Here is an 18,910-nt window from a genome sequence, read left to right on the forward strand (position 1 = left end):
AATTCTATTTGAATTTATTTAATGCCTAAAGGTGGTTAGGCGGCGTGCTGAGTTGAATTTGGAGTGAGAATTTCCGTGGTTCCCGGTAGCTTAGTCGGTAAGAGTGCCCGGCGCGTAACTGGGAGACCCGGGTTCGAATCCCGGCTGGGCGAATCGCAATTGTTTCTCTCTAAATTTTAATTCTATTTGAATTGTCTGTTAAACGACGTTACATCGAAAAAGATGCTGAACTTTTTTGTCTGATTGAAAAACAAAAAAAATAGAGGTGTCTCATCTTGCCCTAGTCTCCCCTATCATATTACTCTGATTCTATATAAGTCTCTTGTTAACATTGCACTTAACCCGATAATTATGGAGATTAGGAAAAAGTTGAAAAAACCTTTGTAGATTCTGGAATTTTCAAACGATAGTTTTCTGGATTTTTTTTTCTACAATCGATAATAAACGAGGTATCTTGATGATAAATGATGATATGAGCGCAATTTTTCCGGGGTTCTAAAAAATGAAAGGGAAAGTTTTGAAATAGTAATTAATGAACCAATCCTCATATAATTAATAAGTATGATTTTAAAAAGAAAATAATATTACTATTACAATCAATAATGAACATTACAACAAACGTAATTTACATTATATACAGGCAATAATTTATCTTTAATCCAATGACAGTGAAAACTACAAATATATATTTGTAGCAAAGCACTTTATCCCTCGTGTGTACATCTCGATTAATTTATTCTTAATTGATTCAATTTCGCAAAGGCAACAAGCAGAACACTCCCTCTTCCAACAAAAAAAAATATAAACAACTTTGCAATAAATAAATTTTTTCGATATCCAATCGAAGGCCAATTGTTTCAACTTTTTGGTTTCTTTTATTGGGAAATCTCGGGGATTCGTTTAGTTTATCAAAACGTTTGTGCAAAAAAGCTGATTTAAGCAAGTAGCAACTCTGTGGGAACCAACAAGAGATGAAACAGAGAATTTAATTTCATGATTTATTACGCGAATATCTCAGATATTAGTGGGTTGAGGAGAAAATGTCAGAAGACCATTTTTGTAAATCATTAAATGCGGACGTCCACATGAAAAGGGACCACTTTGTCGATTCTAGTTTCCGAGATATTCACGTTTTTGTCTCAGCAACTCCCATTTACACTCATGTTAAAGTGTTTTTTTCATCTGCTCCGGCGACGGCATTTTTCACCCTATGAGGATCATTTTGGGTTCAAAATGTGCAGAATGTTATAAATATTATCAGAGTATACATAACTCCATATCGACAAAGTGGTCCCTTTTCATGCGGACGTCCACAAATGTTTTAGGAAAAGTGTCTTCTGACATTTATTGTTAAAACTACTCAGTCCACAATTGATTCTATAATCACTTTTGCGACGGCTTCCGTTACCCCTTAAAGAAAAATGTAAACCCACTATACTAAGAAAAAAAAAAATTCATCAAGATAATTTGTTTTGAAACCATCATCCGGTTGATAATTTTCAAACCGATACGATTTTACCGCGAATATCAATTGCGTCTTTTCGAGATATATTCTGGGAGGAAAAACAAAGCTGCTTTAGAATTCAATTCAATTCGTTCTACCCAATGGTAAGCATTTTTTCTGCTTAAAATTATATTTCAAGGAATCTTTCAGCTTCCCCAGAAAACGAAGCTAATTTGTATTTTCTTACCAGAAATAAATCCCATCAATTTTAGATACCAAAACCCTAGATGATGATAATTTGATAAAAGATTGGAAAAACACAAAGTCTGTTTAATGTGACATATAAAATCGCAATTCAAAGATCATCTTTATTCGAGGGGACAAAATTCGAGTGACTTATTAATCCATCTTCTATGCAAATGAAAATCCCTAGATGGCTGATCATTTTAGGTTAAAAATAATTGAACATTCTCATTCTCACTTGATTGTGAGTATTCTTTCATTTCAATAAAAGAAACGTATCTCAAAAAGAAATGATTGATATTTACCCTAAAATCTTATTGAATCGAAATTTTTTCACCAAAATAATACTTGTTTCAAAAAAAAAAAAACATCTCAATAAAATTAAAATCTTCTATCAGCATAGACTTCAAGATATTTGCGAAATTCAAAAGTCCCGACTCATCTCCTATTTTCCACTAAATCTAAAAAACCTCATTTTTGCTTCGTAATAAGTGAGAAGCTCAGTCTGACAAAGTGATAATAATTCCTAATTCTTCCCCTCACTGATTATTGTTTTCAGATTGACACAGTGAGGTGAGGATGTCCTCGTATTTATGCATATTCGTTTCGAACGTCTCCAACTGTTTCGTCAAGTCTCCAACTTGTTCTCCTAATGTTCGCTCCTCCGTGAATGCCTGCAGCTGAGGGGCACTCTGGCATTCCCTGTAGAAGGCACCCAGATCACTGTTTGTATTTGTTCCAGCGAATGGAGTTTTCTGGAGAATAAGAAATTATTTTAAACAAATATTCTCGCGGTTGAGATCAAAAAGTGCATGGAACTAAATATTTTAATATCTAGTCATTTGACCAAAATAGAAGAGTTGGAGATTCAGTAATGGCAGTAGTTTTACATTTTACCCATTGATTTTCTAAGTCGTACTTCAACTCTGGTATTAATTCTTCATGGGTCTTTTCATGATTTTTCAATTCCATAAATTTCAAATTACCATTTTTTGAAAATAATGAAATTCCCGAAGAAAATGATCGCTGTCATTTTTCCTAGCAATTTATGGCGATAATCAGATCATCAGACATTCACTTCATTGTTTTCAAGTGAATACTCGTGACGATCCGACGAATTTCACTGCTTCTCCATTATCGCCATAATTATCGGTTCTAGAAAAAAATGTCTAAAATCATTGTTATTAGGAATTTTGTAAGCTATAGAAACTGTCTGCAGAGATTTTTTTCGTAGGATCAATACATATCGAGATATTTAAATTAAGTCCTCCAAATCCACGAGAATTCATTCATTCGTTAGAAAAATATCTTTTTTCCTGTCAATCAACTCACACAATAATCAATTTCAGACAAAAATATTAGACCTTTCCTATTGGAAATTATCGTATCTAGGAAAAGGATTACTCAGCATCTCCTAATCTACAAAAAATCATTGCACTTTTCCTAAATTCTGAATTATCTCAATGATTAGGTCAACTTCAGGAGAAAGAGCAGAAGACATTTTTTGTAGTTAGAAAATTTTTCGAAAAAAAATTTCTTCTCAGATGTATTTTTCAATTATCATACTATCGAGATATTTTCATAATACACTTTTTCAAATCCACACATAATTTCCTAACCAGCGAAACATATTCCATTTCTTAACAATTGTAAATTATTCTCGACAACCATCGACTTTCGGCAAAACTTTCAAAAGCCTTTTTTTGTGATTCGCAAACTTTACTACAAAAAATGTCTCTCGACAATTTTTTTTCCAAACCACTCCTTACCAAGATATCACTATGTAAACTACTCCACTATTGAATCACCGTGAAAATTACATTTAATGAAAAATTAAGGATATCCAGGTACTTTGGCCATTGTTTTTCGTTAATTTCTTTTCAACAATTGTAGTTAAACATCAGAGTTCTACAAAATCGTATTCCTGAGGGTTTGAAGTTTTTTCCTCGAAAAACGCAAAAGTTTTTCTCTCTAGGTAAACCTCCCCTTAATATTTAAAATTTCATCAAATTAATTTTTACGCAAAAAAATGCAACTCCGATAGTTTAATAATTTTCAATTATTTATCTATAAGAACGGAATGTTTAAACGACTAATTTTTTGGAAATTGTGACTAAAAAAACGCTACGATTACACGGTACAACAAAATAAGGTCAAGTTTTTTACCAAAGATGAAATTTACACCACTTATAGATTTTTGCACGCTGAATCCAACGGTTTTTGCAAAATTCCTCCAGCACGTCAGGTTTTAGAGAAAAAAATGTTAAAGTTGTGAAATTTGTCAAAAATGAACATTTTCAAAAAATTCTAATTCAATGAATTTTCAACAGAATTGAATGGAAAAAAATAGCAGAGTATAGTTGAAATATTATTTTATCCGTTAGAATAAACCTCTTCCAATTCCGCGGCGTGATTCCGCTGCAAAAAAATCCTAAAATTCATAAATTTGGTTGAATTAACTGTTGATTACGTGAACTCTCGGAAGTTGGCTTCGTATAGATTTCTAACCCCCTGGAATTTATTCAATAAGCACGTGGTTATTTTTTTAAAGGCTCAAGGTTATAAAAATGAACTGTGAGAAGGTTTTTGAGTGGACTTCTCAGTGTGAAGTGATATAGGCCGCCTTTTAAGAGAGAAATTGTGAATCCGGGAACTACCGTTGGGAGGGTGAAACGTGAAATGCGAGGTATTTTCTTTCTATCACCTATTGGAGGATTGCTCACACCCACATTTGCGTCCATTTACTATTTTATTCATCATAAGGTCTTACTGCATAAATACGATGAGGACCCACGAAGCCCCCAGGATGACAGTTCCATGTCCCTCATAGTTTATATCCCCTGGATTGGTTCAGCAGACATGCCGACTTACTTCCCACATTTTCCCTTCTTCTGAACCTAATTTCTATCAACAATATCTATTTTGGGATTTCTATTCATAGTTTGTATGTCTCTAACTTCATTTTTTGTATGTAATTCAATTTATTACTCGAGAAATTACCGTTATATTTTGAAAATAAATTCTCTCATAAAGAAATGAATACTTTTGTATGTATTTCATTAAATGAAGCCTCAGGTATTCACGGTGATCCATCAAAATTCATCAAAATCGCATCAGAGTGATGAATGCTAGTGTACCATCAGGATAGAATTTGAGACTACATCAGGGTGAAGTTTCAAAACTAGCTATAAAGCATAAGTAAAAGTAAAAGTAAGCATCAAAGTAAAGAATAAGAGTAAAGTCAAGGGTAAGAGTTGAGGAAAGGGGTTTTGCATTTAATCACAGAAGAAGAAGAAACGAGTTTTGAACATTGAATATGAAAAATTGTCATCAACAAGTTTTTCGTCGTTTTACATTTTCAGCGTTCTGAAAAGAGATCCTGTAGGATTTGCGTTTGTGCTCCGTATCATCATCGCTCATTAAACTCCAGCAATAATCTCCCAACATATGGAGTATGGACTTTCCTTGATATCGCTTTTCCATTGTTGCGATGCCCTGGTGGAATCGTTCTCCGTGTTCTTCGCTGACGTCGACTAGCTTCTCCGGAAAAAAATCTAGATGGGAATATAAGAAGTAAATTTTCAGAGACATGGTAATCCTCATTTACTAAAAATTCACAAGCATCTGTTGCACAATTCGTCGGTAGTGTGGTAAACGACGGCTTCCAAGGAACTCAGACAAGACTTTCTCCAGTGAGCGCCATGTTTTCAGCTCAATCTGATTCAGGGTTTTCTCGAAATCTTTATCATTTTCAATTAACTTGCGGATTTGTGGGCCAACAAAAACTCCTGCTTTAATTTTGGCGTCACTCAATTTTGGAAAGAGAGTTTTTAAATAGGCAAATGCTGGTCCGTCCTTCTGGAGTCTTTTCATGAAGCTCGAGATGACTCCAAGTTTTATGTGCAAAGGAGGTAAACAGATTTTCTCTGATTCAGTGAGTCGCTCCCCAACAATATTCCGATTACCAGGTATGAATTCATCGCGTCGCGGCCATTCCTTAGTTTTATATTGGTTCTCTCTGTCCCGACTGTCCCAATGGCACAGAAAGCAGCTGTATTTTGTGAATCCCAGTTGCATCCCCATGACAAGTGCGATCATCTTCAGATCAGCACAGATGAGCCACTTGTATTCCCTGTACTGAATCTCATCAAGGAGGAGTTGCACGTTTGCATGGTTCTCTCCCAATGACGTAGAGTACGCAACAGGCACAGAAGGGTAAATATTGCCAATGTGAAGGAGTACAGCCTTTAAATTGGTGCGAGAGAAATCGATGAAGAGGCGCCAAGCCTCTGGCTGATGATCATGCCCCAGACTTTTCATAAGGCCATCCACATTGGAGCAATAGAAAAGCTCTTCCTCTTCCACGAAATACTCACGAAAGGTCTGATCTCGATGACGGAAATGGCTGGTAGTAACCCTAGGTTCTAAGACGTTGAATTCTTTGAGAACCGAACCCATGTACTCCGATCTTCCCTTCGTGAGGTTCAAGTCCCTAGCAAGATCATTCAGCTGCCCTAGGGTCATGAGACCTGGTTTCATTAATACCGATGGTACTTCTTCTATGTAATTTTCGTCTTTGGAAATGTCTTCTGTGTCGCCTGTGTCGGTGCACACAGGTGCTTCTGCAACAACAGGCGTGTCCACCGATGTTGTATCCTTCTTCCCTTGAAATACAGGTACCATCGCCGAAAATGATGGTGGATCCAATGATTTTACGGTTGGATATTGGAGTCTTCTTATTTTTACGAGAATATCCGTATGTGTTTGTCAAGCAAAAATAACAGTCTGTGATGTGATCATACTGTTCTCTCCATATCGCTGGGACATTGAACGCAAGTTTCATCTCCCTGGTTTTCACTGATACCTGTAGCAGGACGCGATAAGAGCAGCAGCACATTGATGGAGTCCAGGGTTTGTCCTGGTTACACATGGATCGGCTGAACACGATCTCATAGGCTTCCTTCACAGCAGGGGTGATATTTCTCCTCTGTGATGTAGAGATGAATTGTGCACAAACGTAACAGAATGAATCGGGTGAGTTTTTACATTTTTACGACATTTCTAAGGAAATTGCGAACTGTTAGAGAAGACAGTTCAATCCTGAAGTTGCTCATGGGTTTCTCCCCGAAATTCTTCTGTTAAATTGGATGGAACGAATATGGAGTGACGACAAGGGTCAAGCGGAAGGGTTGCGATTACAAAGGTTAAACGGGTGAGAAAAGTGAATTCCTAGACGGGTCAAATGGGGAGACGTGCAGGGAGATTCAAACGCAAAAGGCAAGTCAGTCGATGGCTAGGGTCTTGAAATCTTGTAATCAAAGTTTGTAATCTCTCCATTTGCCCCTTCCGCTTACCTCCTACCGTCACTCTAGTCGTCTCTCCACTCGCTCCACTCATCTCTCCCGCTTGACTTTTATGAATTTTTCTGTTCCTTCCCTATCTGGCATCAATTCTGTGGGATAAAGTTATCAAAATACACAACTTGTCAACTAAGGAATTTTTCCAGCCCTCTTTTTATTGTAGTGATGCCGCGAGACGCGAGAGAAACGAGACGAGACGAGACAAACGAGACGAGAGACATAATGAGACGAGAAAATTTATTTCAGAAACTTGATTTACTGTAATTTTTTGCGCAGAAAATTAATGTGACAATAGGAAATAAAGCTAGTGACACACACACGATAAAAAAATTCAGGGATGATTCCAGCCGATGAAAATTCTGGGTCAGGAGGGGAGTCAAGTTGGAAAGTAAATTTGCATGACCAATGAAACAGTCCAGAAACCGCATAAACTATGAGGGACATGGAATTGTCATCCTGGGGTCTTTGGGGATCCTTCGTATAAAAAATAAAATAAAATAGTGCATGTAAGCCAATTTTACGCTGGATGATAGAGAGAAAATGCCTCATATTCAACGTTTCAACCTCCCAATGGTAATTCCACAATGACGATTTATCTTTCAACCGGCGACCAATATCAATCCCAACTGAGAAATTCATTAAAAACCTCCTCACAGTTTATTTCCATAACCGTGAGTCTGCAAAAATAACCACGTGCTTATTGAATAAATTCCAGGGGGTTAGAAATATATACGAAGCTAACTTTCGAGAGTTCACGTAATCAATAGTTAATTCAACCAAATTTATGAATTTTAGGATTTTTTTGCAGTGAAATTACGCCGCGGAATTGGAAGAGGTTTATTCTAACGGATGAAATAATTTTTCAACTATACTCTGCTATTTTTTTCCATTCAATTCTGTCGAAAATTCATTGAATTAGAATTTTTTGAAAAAGTTCATTTTTGACAAATTTCACAACTTTAACATTTTTTTTCTCTAAAATCTGACGTGCTACAGGAATTTTGCAAAAACCGTTGGATTCAGCGTGCAAAAATCTATAAGTGGTGTAAATTTCATCTTCGGTAAACAACTTGACCTTATTTTGTTGTACCGTGTTATTCTTGAATTTTTTCAAATTTTTCCCACACAATTCAATTGACAAAATTGATCATTGAAAATCGCCAAAAGAAAACGGTAAAATCCACTTGGATATCCTTTATTAAGAAGAGACCGCCGGGAAAATTGAAAGTGCTTAGATTTTGTAACCATTGGAAAAAAATGAAAAAAGCTTAAGAAGCATAAGGACGCGGAAAGGGTCAAACCATTGAAAATCATACAAGTGCTTGAATCTCTAATTGAACTAGAATATTTTGCAACCATCAACCTGAGAGGGAGAGCTCTTGGCCCTTTTGTGAAAAGCCTCAAAATAGAGGAAAGGAGCAAACTACGAAGAATTTCAAGATAGCCAAGGGATCAAAAAGGGTCAAAACTTAAAAAATGGTCCAAGTGTCGAAATTCCAAATCTATTGAGCTTTCATCCATATGTATAGTGGAGCAATTTCATATCTAACATCCACATTTGGAGCAATGTATTCATATTTACTGCAAAAATTTGAAAAAATTTATGCCTCGAAGGGTTAGTATATCAGGTATTATTTTCAAAATCAACGCTTGATAGTAATTTGAATATTTTTGTAATATGTTATTTGTGGTGGAATTGATTCTTTTGGTTGGTGCATTTCTCGAACTAATTTTTCTCAGAAATTGTTTAGCGCGTGTTCAGTTTGACGAGGTGCTTCTATTTCAGGTTGTAATATCTCTGATTTGCATTGTGATTCTCATTGACTTGCTTTCTCTTATGCGGTTGATATTGTTCAATTAATTTCTTTATTTTGAAGGTAGTGAAAAGAGATTGAAAAGTCATAAAAATATTACATGTTTTTCAACGATAACTGAAAGAATAATTGTTTTAATGAATCCAATTGTGATTTAACATATTTTTCCCAATGCCATCTTGACCGAGTTCGATCATGAGATTGATTGCATCATCTGTTGTTGAAAAAATTTATTTTGAAACCAATACTCAGGGAAAGGTAAAAAATTTGAACGTCGAGACAATATTGGCTGCCAACCTTGAGGCAATGTTAAATTCAATGAATCATTCAATTCAATTAAAAATACGTCGTCATAGAAATTCCATTCGGTAGCAAATTGATAACTTATTAGCAAAAATATATTGATTATGTTGTGGCGAAAGCAATTTCCCACTTATCATTTGTGTGCAGATGAATCATCAGTAAACTAAATTTTAGCTGAATCGATTAAAAGTTGAGGCATTTTAAGGATTTTTAATGTTTTGACCCGTGTAATGTCCAAAAATAATTTTTGAATTATTTTATTAAGAATTCATCATTGTTGTAAAATCCGTATAATAAAATTGAGAAATTGCCGACATTCCGTCTTCATTTCTCAATTTTACTTCCTCAACATACATTTGCCACCCGCAAAGTTTACGAAATTGACGACAGCACAGCCCATGCTGTTGCTAACTGATCAGCGGAAAAAACAAACTTTGCACCACACAATTTAGTGGGTCATCGCTCAATTCCATAATTGAAATCATAAATTAAATCAGTCGTTTATCATTCCTCGTCCCGAGTGGTTGTCTTAAAGGGGGCTTCCCATCCTTTAAGAGAAATTCAAATTCCTTAGTGATCGCGAAATTATTGAACTATTGGTGGAAAATGTTCCTAAAATCGATCTACCTTCGCGTTTCTTTCCATGTAGTAATTAGCTTAAGTCGATACTATGCGTGGTAACCTATCGAATTAATAGTAGATAGCTATCGGGCGCGTTTGCGTAGAGATACTGTATCCTTAAATTGAGAACAGTGTCTTTTCTTGAATATAAGGGACCTTCAATATTTTATTTCGCGTTTCATAGCGGCCTAATTATTTTAAAACTCTTCAATTCTACGAAAACTTTTATTACTTATCTAAGAGTGGAAGAATGTAGGCTAATTGAAAGTAGCGCCATATGGTTTCGTTGCTGGTGATGAAATCATTAGTTTACCGAAGAATTCATATATTAGTTACAGTGTTGAATATTTTTCAATATAATTGTAAAATCTACATCCATTATTAGAAAGCGAATAATCACTGTAAAATCTTTCATAATAATTATGTTAAAATTTCGTCCATCAAATTTATGTTCCGTTAAAATTGCAACCTTCTGAATCTAAAAACGTCTAAACAACTAAATATCAAATGTGTAAAAATTTTGAAACCGAGTAAATAAATAGAATAAATCAAATTAATCTGTCAATTCTGAACAGAAACTTGAACTAATTTTCACGCCTGAAAAGGACTGCATATCGTCGTCCTTATAATAAAAACTAAAAGAGATGAAAGACAATCCTTCAGATTATTCTTTTATTGATAATTCTTGAATTATTTTTCGAGAGCATTTAATTTAAAATATAAAAAGTTGTCCTGCGATACTCAACATCTCTGAACATAACACCTGTTTCAACCCCTTGCGGGACTTGAAACTTCTCGGAGTTTCCTCTTTTTCTACTTTTTTGATGACCTTAATAAATATCGAAAACTCTTAGCTTCATTGCCACAAAATGCAGGGACTTTCAAATTTCACAGGTCTTCCTTCAGAAAATTAGTCAACCTCGAAGTAAAAGTGCAAAATGATAGGAATTAGTTCAAACAGCTCAAAAAGTGCCCCCAAAAAAAAAAGAAACAAATTAAAGTGGCAAATCTGAGCATAATAGCGTAATTACCAAGTCTACCATAATGAAATCGTCATTGGCACTGGTGATGGAGCAGCTGCTCCGTCTGGATCCATTCCTGGAGTTGCATTTCGACGTGACATTGTCAAAGACAGTTTTCTCATTTCCGTTATGACTATCAGAGGTTATTGCACCGATGCTGCTGGCAGAAGGAGCTAAAACAGGTGGGGATGCTGTGGTGGCACAAGTAGGTACACTTGCTGTCTCGGCTGGTGGTCCTGGTGGTGGTGATGTTTGTCTAGGTGTCAGGAGTGAACTGAATGGGACATCGGGTATCACCAGGTCCTCTTCGTTCACTACTACTTGCTTATTTATCACAAATGCTCCCACTTTTATTGTATCACTCAATGATTTTGATATTTCTTCACTGAAAAGAGAGACGACAATTTACGAGATTCTTTTTTGTGAATATGTTGGACAGGGGAGGGTTTATAAAACAATACCAATTTTTTTTTCCCTCGATTAAAAATTTTCTACAAGAAACTTACTATATTTCTGTATAAAATCCAGGGATAGCCATATTCACGAATCATAATTGCCCTTAAATTTTGAAACCGTCAATTAGTTAACATCACTCGTAAACTTTTAATTATTCAAGTAATCATGAATTTAAATATTCAAATTGTAACTATTTTATTAATAATCAATAATTTAGGTAGGAAGATTGCCGATTATTTGGTTAATCCATAATCCCTTTTAATAAATTAGAAATATTCACTTAATGGAAAATTTACAGTTCTATATTATCAAATATTTACTTCATCATCAAAAATATTATATTATTTTTAAATTTTGATAAGTGTACTTGAACATTTATCAATGCAAGTCGCAAATCCTTTTTATATTGAAGAAATATAATATTGAAGGCCATCCCTGGTAAGAACATTCACGAAAAAGATAATTCAGCAACTGATAACCAATTGATGAAGAAAAATAATTCCTTGAGTTATTACATATATTGCAGGAACCGTTAAGGTTAGAAAAAAATATCAACAGACTTTTTTTTTGTAGGCCTGGACAATTCTACAAAAAGATCTTTTAACATTTTTTCGTAACACCCTTCATTACCGAGATAATTCAACAATTAGAAATCACATCATGTTCACAGAAAGAGACATAATGTTCGCAGTATTCTGTATAAATTTTAAAATAACCGTTGGATTTATACCGAAAAAATTGTCTCGTGACATGTTTCTCTCAATATATTAATCGAAATATAATGCTGATTCATTGATTGCTGATTTTATTTACCTTTGTTGATATCTAGCATGCCTAGGACTTAAATCTGAATGAAAATGATCACTCTTGAGCATAATGGAGTCTCTACTGGTGTGAGTCGGTGATATCGTCATTTTGGTTCTGTATGACACTGATAAATGTATCGTACCAACTGGTGTACATAATTGGCCTACTCTAACGTGTTTATAATTATCTCCTGCAAACAAAAACAACATTATTTACTTCTTAATTCCAGAGATTTAATATCAGCTGCCTAATTACTAATTGAAATATTATCAGTCATTCTGTATTATTCTATCCTTATATAAGTAAGACAACAAGTTATTTAAACTCAGTATTAGAATAAGTGAATTCCCTGAATGTCGTTGAATCTAATAGAGATATCAAAATGTCGTGAGAATAAATTTGCTATTTACCATTAGATTTGACGATAGGGAGTGAAAACTGATCTCAAAATAAAACAGTGAAAAATTGAAAGAATAAAACAAAATAAATTCAGTTTTTAGTAAATATCTTCGAATCTAAAGGAGATAGAAGAATTTTTGTAAATACCTTCCTTGCAGATTGAAGTGATAGCTCAGAAAATGCCTCCACAGAAAATTCTTTATCTCTATTAGATATTAAGGTATTTCTCTAATCAGATATCCAAGGGAAACATCAAACAATTGAAAGAATGTGAGAAACCAATTCAGTGTTTATTGAATTTTCTTGAATCTGAGAAACATATGGAGATATTCATAAGGACTGTTTTGCAGCTGCGACGTTTGGGATTTAAGAGGTTTCTGTGTTTGACCCTCTATAACCCGTGGGTCGCCAAGTTGACCCGTTAAGGGGAGACTACTTTGAGTTTTTAAAGTGGCAGGCTATTGGAATTAAATTTTTCACACATTGAAGATGGATTATATATGTCGAAAAATAAGTAATTAGCGCAAAAAAATTGATTGTCTAGTGTTCGTTTGCCCCGCAGACGCTTAAAATGTTAAAAATACAAGTTTTTTTTTTCAAAATTTCAGAAAAAATGTGTGCGCTAACAATTATGGATCATTTTTGTGAAACTCAACTCCCACACAGCTAATTTCGTTTTTTTTAAGAAAAAATTGCACCATTCATGTAAAATAGCCCGAAAAATGTTTTTGAAAGAATCGGGAATATATTTTTAATATTTTTAGGATAATTTTTCTGCCTATTTTACATGAATGACACAATTTTTTTTATTAAACAAGACGAAATTAGCTGTATAGGAGTCGAATTTCAAAAAACTAATTCGTAACTGTTATTGCACACTTTTTTTTTTGAAAAATTTTGAAAAAAAAACTGCAGCTCAAAAATTGGAGGCCCTGGACTATGTTCAACATTTTAAGCGTCTGTGGGGCAAACGAACAATAAGCAATTAATTTTTTTGAAATAATTATTCGTATTTAGACATATATAATCGATCTTCAATGCATGAGAAAGTTCACTCCAATAGTTCGCAATTTTTAAAACTCATAGTAGTCTCCCCTTAAGGGGTAACAGAATGCAATTAATTTTCCAAATTTTTGAACAAATTTCCTGACGAAAGTTATCGACATTTTTACAAATCGAAGCATATTAATCTCCAAGAGGTGATCATGAAGATCAATGTACACTGGGTTCGAAAAATATTAATAACTTTGTGCAGGAAATTTATTTGAAAATTTCGAGGAAACGGTGGCCTTCTGTTACCCCTTAAGGGATCATTCTGGTTTAAAATTTTTCAAAAATCGATTTTTTTTTTCATTTTCGGAAAGGATACACATTCAAAAGTATTGTGTAAATTTTTTAGAATATTTGGAGATGTCTAACTATGACTAACTCGGACATTTTCTTGACCGCGGGACGCAACTGACCTGCAGCCCTCTTACTACCTGTGCGCGCTCGGCCGACCCGTCTCTTGTCTAATCCGCTTTCTGTTTCCATTCATTCAAACAGCTGCTCAGTTCGGTTTTCGTTAGATTTTTGAGAAGCGGCATCAGTTTTCTCTCCGAGGTTGAACAAGCAACATCAGTACGCACACTATTTTTCATTATGGACCAAAAATCTACAAAATACGGAAAATCCCGTCCTGGTAGACCAGGTAAAAAACGCAAGTTTCAAGGAAACCAGCACAGTGATAAACGCGGAAGTCGTGAAAGAAGTAAGTCGGCTGAAAAATTAAAAAAATCGAAAGATGCGACTTTCGATGTACATCGAACAGCAGCTCCCAGTCTTCCAAAGAGGCCAGAACTGAGCAAAAGAAGGCTAGACTGGAAGAAAATGAAAATTTTGAGCAGGCTGAAGGCATTTTGTACGGTGCAGGCATTGCAGATTAAGTGAAGGTAAGATTTTTTCATGATTTTTCACTAAAAAAATCTTTAAACGCGTTTTTCTCAAAACTACATTTTTCCGGTCGGCGGCGGTGATTTCTCCGTAACCACTGAACCGATTCTCTTGAAATTTTAACCACATATTCTCCACATAAATAGCTCTCCAGTAAAGCAGAATTATATTAAAATTTTAATTTTTACTATTTTTTTTTCACGCGAAAAACGCAAAAAAAACGCGTTTTTCAGGTTTTTTTTTTACATGTCCGCCATTTTGTTAATTATTAATAAATAATTATAATTCTGCTTTGCAAGAGAGCTACACTCATACTGAATCTAAATATTTTTGGTTTTTTCATTTCAGATGATCCATCATCGAGATATCAACGCCGCCAGTGACATGTCAATTCCGCGAGACGTTACAATTGGCGGCCATTTTCATAAATATAAAGAGTTAAATATTAGTTGAAAAATTTTTTTTTGTGTTTTTTAAGATCATATTTACTGGACTTATTTAATAAATTATTACTATTTCTATAAATAAAAGCCTAAATAAATTTATTTAATTGTCCTTTTTTTTAAGTGTCTAAACCAGAATGATCCCTTAAGCTGATTAGCGGTACGACTTGGCTCACGGGGGAACTAATCGGGTTGAGTCAATCGAAAAGATTCAATTTCTATGATAAGAATATAATTAACTACTAAAACTACTGTTACACTACAGAATAGTTAAATGGATTTGGTATTCACGGATCTAGACTTTAGGGGAAGACCAACGTTCGATCGTTTTGGCCCTCTATCGTATTTTATCGTACCGATGGGTCTCAGAGACGCTTCAGCCCCTAAAATGCTTAGATGAGCGTTCTCACGGTTTTACTGTCATTGACAATATCCCGAGATAATTGACAATACCCTGAGATAGTTAAACGACTCTCTATCGGAAGTCGGACTCCTGTAGCACTCGTGAGAATGCTTACATTGCTGATGATGCCCCGTTTTAAAATTTCCTTTAGGGCCCGGCTATATTATCTGCCAAACGTTACCTAGGTTGCCTTTTTTGTTTGATTTTTATCTCGAAATTTCAACTCGGCACTCCGCCACTCAGAGATCCCCAAAAATTAAGAATTTGGATTGAAAAAAAAGTTTAAAAAATTCTGAACATTTTGAAAGAACGTTTCAAATCAATAGTGAGGAATGAGTTCAATAGAGGAGATGAATAATGTATAATTACCGTGGCAAATGACGGCCGGTCAGTCGCCATCATGGGGGGAAGAAAGACGAAATAATAAATCAGTTGGCTCTTTGAAAAATTTTCTAATATTTTTAAGAATTTTTTGATTACACTTTTACGATGAACTAATAATCACTCACACCAATCTCTTCAATGGAATATTGTACTGTCCATAAACTGTCACTTTGGTCGGGGGCGAAAAAAAGGAAGAAAGAACGATTTTCCGGTTTTCAATTCCTGACAAAAGTGACAGCTGATCGCCAGAACAATTATCAATGGAGGAGATTGGCGTAAGTAATTGATAATTCATCGGAAAGTGCGATAGAAAAACTCTTAAAAATATTATAAATTTTTTCAAAGAGCAATCGCCTTAATGCGGTGTACCAAGGATTTATTATTTTGTCTTTCGTCTCCCATGCAAGGATAGCCATATTCATAAATCATAATTACCGTTAAATTTTGAAGCTGTCATTTAGTTAACATCACTCTTAAATTTTGAATCATTTAAGTAATCCTCAATTGAAATATTCAAATTCTGAACTATTTTATTGATCAGTCATTCAGGTAGAAAGATTGCCGATTATTTGGTCAATTAGTAATCCCTTTTAAGAAATTACAATTATTTACTTAATGGAAAATTCACAGGCCCTTATTATCAAATATTTAATTCACCATCAATCGCAAATTTAAGTTATCAATATCATACTTGCCACGGTAATTATACATTATGCATATCTCCTCTATTGAAAACATTCCTTAATATTAATTAAAAATGCTCGGTCAAAATATTCAGAAATTTTTTTACTTTTTTGTCATTCTCAATTCAGAATTTTTGGGTCTCCCTGAGTGGCGGGGCATGGAGTTTAAATTTCGAGATAAAAATCGAACAAAAAATCAATTTGGATAACTTTCGGCAGATAAGGGAATTGAGCCTTAAGCTGAAAAATCTCTCTATATTATACAAATCCAAATCGACTTCTGGTGATAAAAAGTTAGTACTCGAAATTAAGACTCCAAAATTAAGGGTCACGAGGGTCACATTAAGGGTCGTGAGGGTCAAATTACGGGTCACAGGTGTCAGATTAAGGATTATAAGGATCAGAATAAGGGTCACGAGGATCATATTAAGGGTCGTGAGGGTCAGATTAAGGATTACAAGGGTCAGAATCAGCCTTATGTGGGTCATATGGGAGTTGGCGAACGGAGCGAGCAGGGGCCATAGTCCCCTGGTATTAAAATAATAATCTGACGTGTGTCAGGCGCCACATGTCACATACACTGAGAAAAAACTTATTTTTGCTAAATATTCAGTTAGCTGAGAGAAGTATTCATTTTTTCAAAAGCGTATTTCTAATAAGGCGAGTCTGATTAGGTTTCAATTATAACAATCACGTTGCTCTAGAGGATAACTATCTTGACTATGACTATATGACCTTGGATGAACTCTTGCAATGATTATTCATTTTTCCTAAATTGCTTATATTCTAGAGGGAAGAATTTCGATTAATTTTTTGATGTTGATAATTACTGAGGAAGTTCACTCAAGGTCATAACTAACATGATCATCTTCTAGACCAATATAATTGTCATAATTGAAACCTCATGAGGATTGCCCGGGAATGACTAGACTGGAGAAATACGGCATTGGAGAAATAAAGACTTCTCTCAACTAAATGGATACTTGGCAAAAAAAAATTTCCTCTCAGTGCAGCTCTCACTTTTCTCTGCAAAAATGATCTTCACAAAATTTTTGCTGTGTCCTTATGATTCAAAGATATTCATCAGAAAATGATCTGGAAGTAGAAATCAATGATTTCGTCTTCGTGATGTTGAGGATGTTCATGCTTTTTCCCGAAATGTGATTGTTTCGTATTTGCAGATAATTCGGTAATTCTTTCAACTGATGGAGGAACATATGGAACTAACATTGCATTTGTATTTATATTTACCTAACGTATGTAACTGAGGTTCCCCCATATAAATTCTGTAGCAAATAACGTAAGAATCAGGTCCTTGTCGTCTACTTAGTTTATAAGCCGGTGTGACCCTCGAAACAGACACCAAAGACTTTAATAAAATTCCCATTCTATTGTATACAGTGTAGGTGACTCTGATGGTGGGGTCGCTTTGTTCAGGCAAAACTCCAAGACTCCAGGTCTCTAGGACCATTGTGTCACCTTCCACTGTCCTCAGGGAGATTTCAATGCAGAGTGGAATTGAGGAATTCACTATTTCTCCACAGAGAACTCTTTTGGCTTCTGCTAGGACTTCTGGGAGATCAGGAACCGCCAGATTGAACTGGAAACATCAATATCAAAGTTTTGATGACAGATTCAAGGAAGAAACTTCTCAAGATTTAATGGATTTCAGAAAGAATAAAGTCGCAAATTTGTTCATTAATTGTTCAACTAGATCAATTTGTACTATTTTATTTTATTTCAATTTCCGTCTTCACAATTAGATTAATTTAATTTTATCCATTCTTATTCAACATTGAATGATATATTATGATATAGTATATTATGTCATCAGGCGATAAAAGTATTATCTGGTGAATGTGGCTTTATAATCACATTCGCCAGATAATACTTTTATCGCCGTGTGACATACGCTATTTTATGTAATTGGGCCCGAAAACCGCGATCTAACCGAGCAAAGCGAGGTTAGAATCGCGGTTTATCGGCCCTAATGATATAAAATTCATTTTTCAATGTGACGTTTGAGATTTTTTCGATGGGTTAATAAATAACCCAACAACCAACGATGAAAAATCCTCGGGTCACCAAGTTGACCCTCTGTTTCGGCTAACTACTCCGGTCGAGCTCACGGGGAGTTCGCTCACTTTAAGGATGTTAAGGCCCGTCTTCCACATCTGGTTACTTGTGAATTGCCTTTTACCCCCCCACGTTTTGCGGCCAATTGTGAAGCTCCATATCAAAATCTTCCCTGTCGGTAACAGCGGAAGTATCACCAAATGATAATTTCCCAGGGCCCCATAGGCTCCAGCCGTTTCAGGGTGCATAATTGGTGGGCCCCAATATTTATAAAATATAAACATCATATGTACATGTAATAGTAACTGAATCAGTGGAAAGACGAACGAAAAAATGTCGTAAAAAAAAAGCGAATTTACTGAAAAATTGAACTTTCAGAGAGAGGGGCGGGGGAGGAGGAGAAAATGGCCCTTGTGGCTAAAATGGAACTACCATTTTTTTCGGGGGGGTGAGGGTAAAATAAACCCCCACTTTTTTTCCCAACAATATTTTTGATGGTACCGCGAAGAGGGAGGGGGGG

The 18,910-nt window shown here is 35.1% G+C and overlaps 1 protein-coding gene across 1 annotated transcript; it reads right to left on the reverse strand.

The window, feature by feature from the left end:
- Positions 1–547: 547 nt before the first annotated feature.
- Positions 548–18,488, reverse strand: LOC107045960 (autophagy-related protein 13 homolog). The gene is made up of 5 exons (XM_015268389.1): positions 18,459–18,488; positions 17,566–17,914; positions 12,077–12,260; positions 10,817–11,192; positions 548–2,442 (listed from the first exon to the last, which is right to left on the reverse strand). The coding sequence occupies exons 1-5, from the start codon at positions 18,486–18,488 to the stop codon at positions 2,227–2,229; spliced, it is 1,155 nt and encodes a 384-aa protein (XP_015123875.1). The 3' UTR covers positions 548–2,226.
- Positions 18,489–18,910: the final 422 nt, after the last annotated feature.

This window comes from Diachasma alloeum, unplaced genomic scaffold (assembly GCF_001412515.2).
Source record: "Diachasma alloeum isolate Michigan unplaced genomic scaffold, Dall2.0 Dall_scaffold_01143, whole genome shotgun sequence".
NCBI lineage: Eukaryota > Metazoa > Arthropoda > Insecta > Hymenoptera > Braconidae > Diachasma > Diachasma alloeum.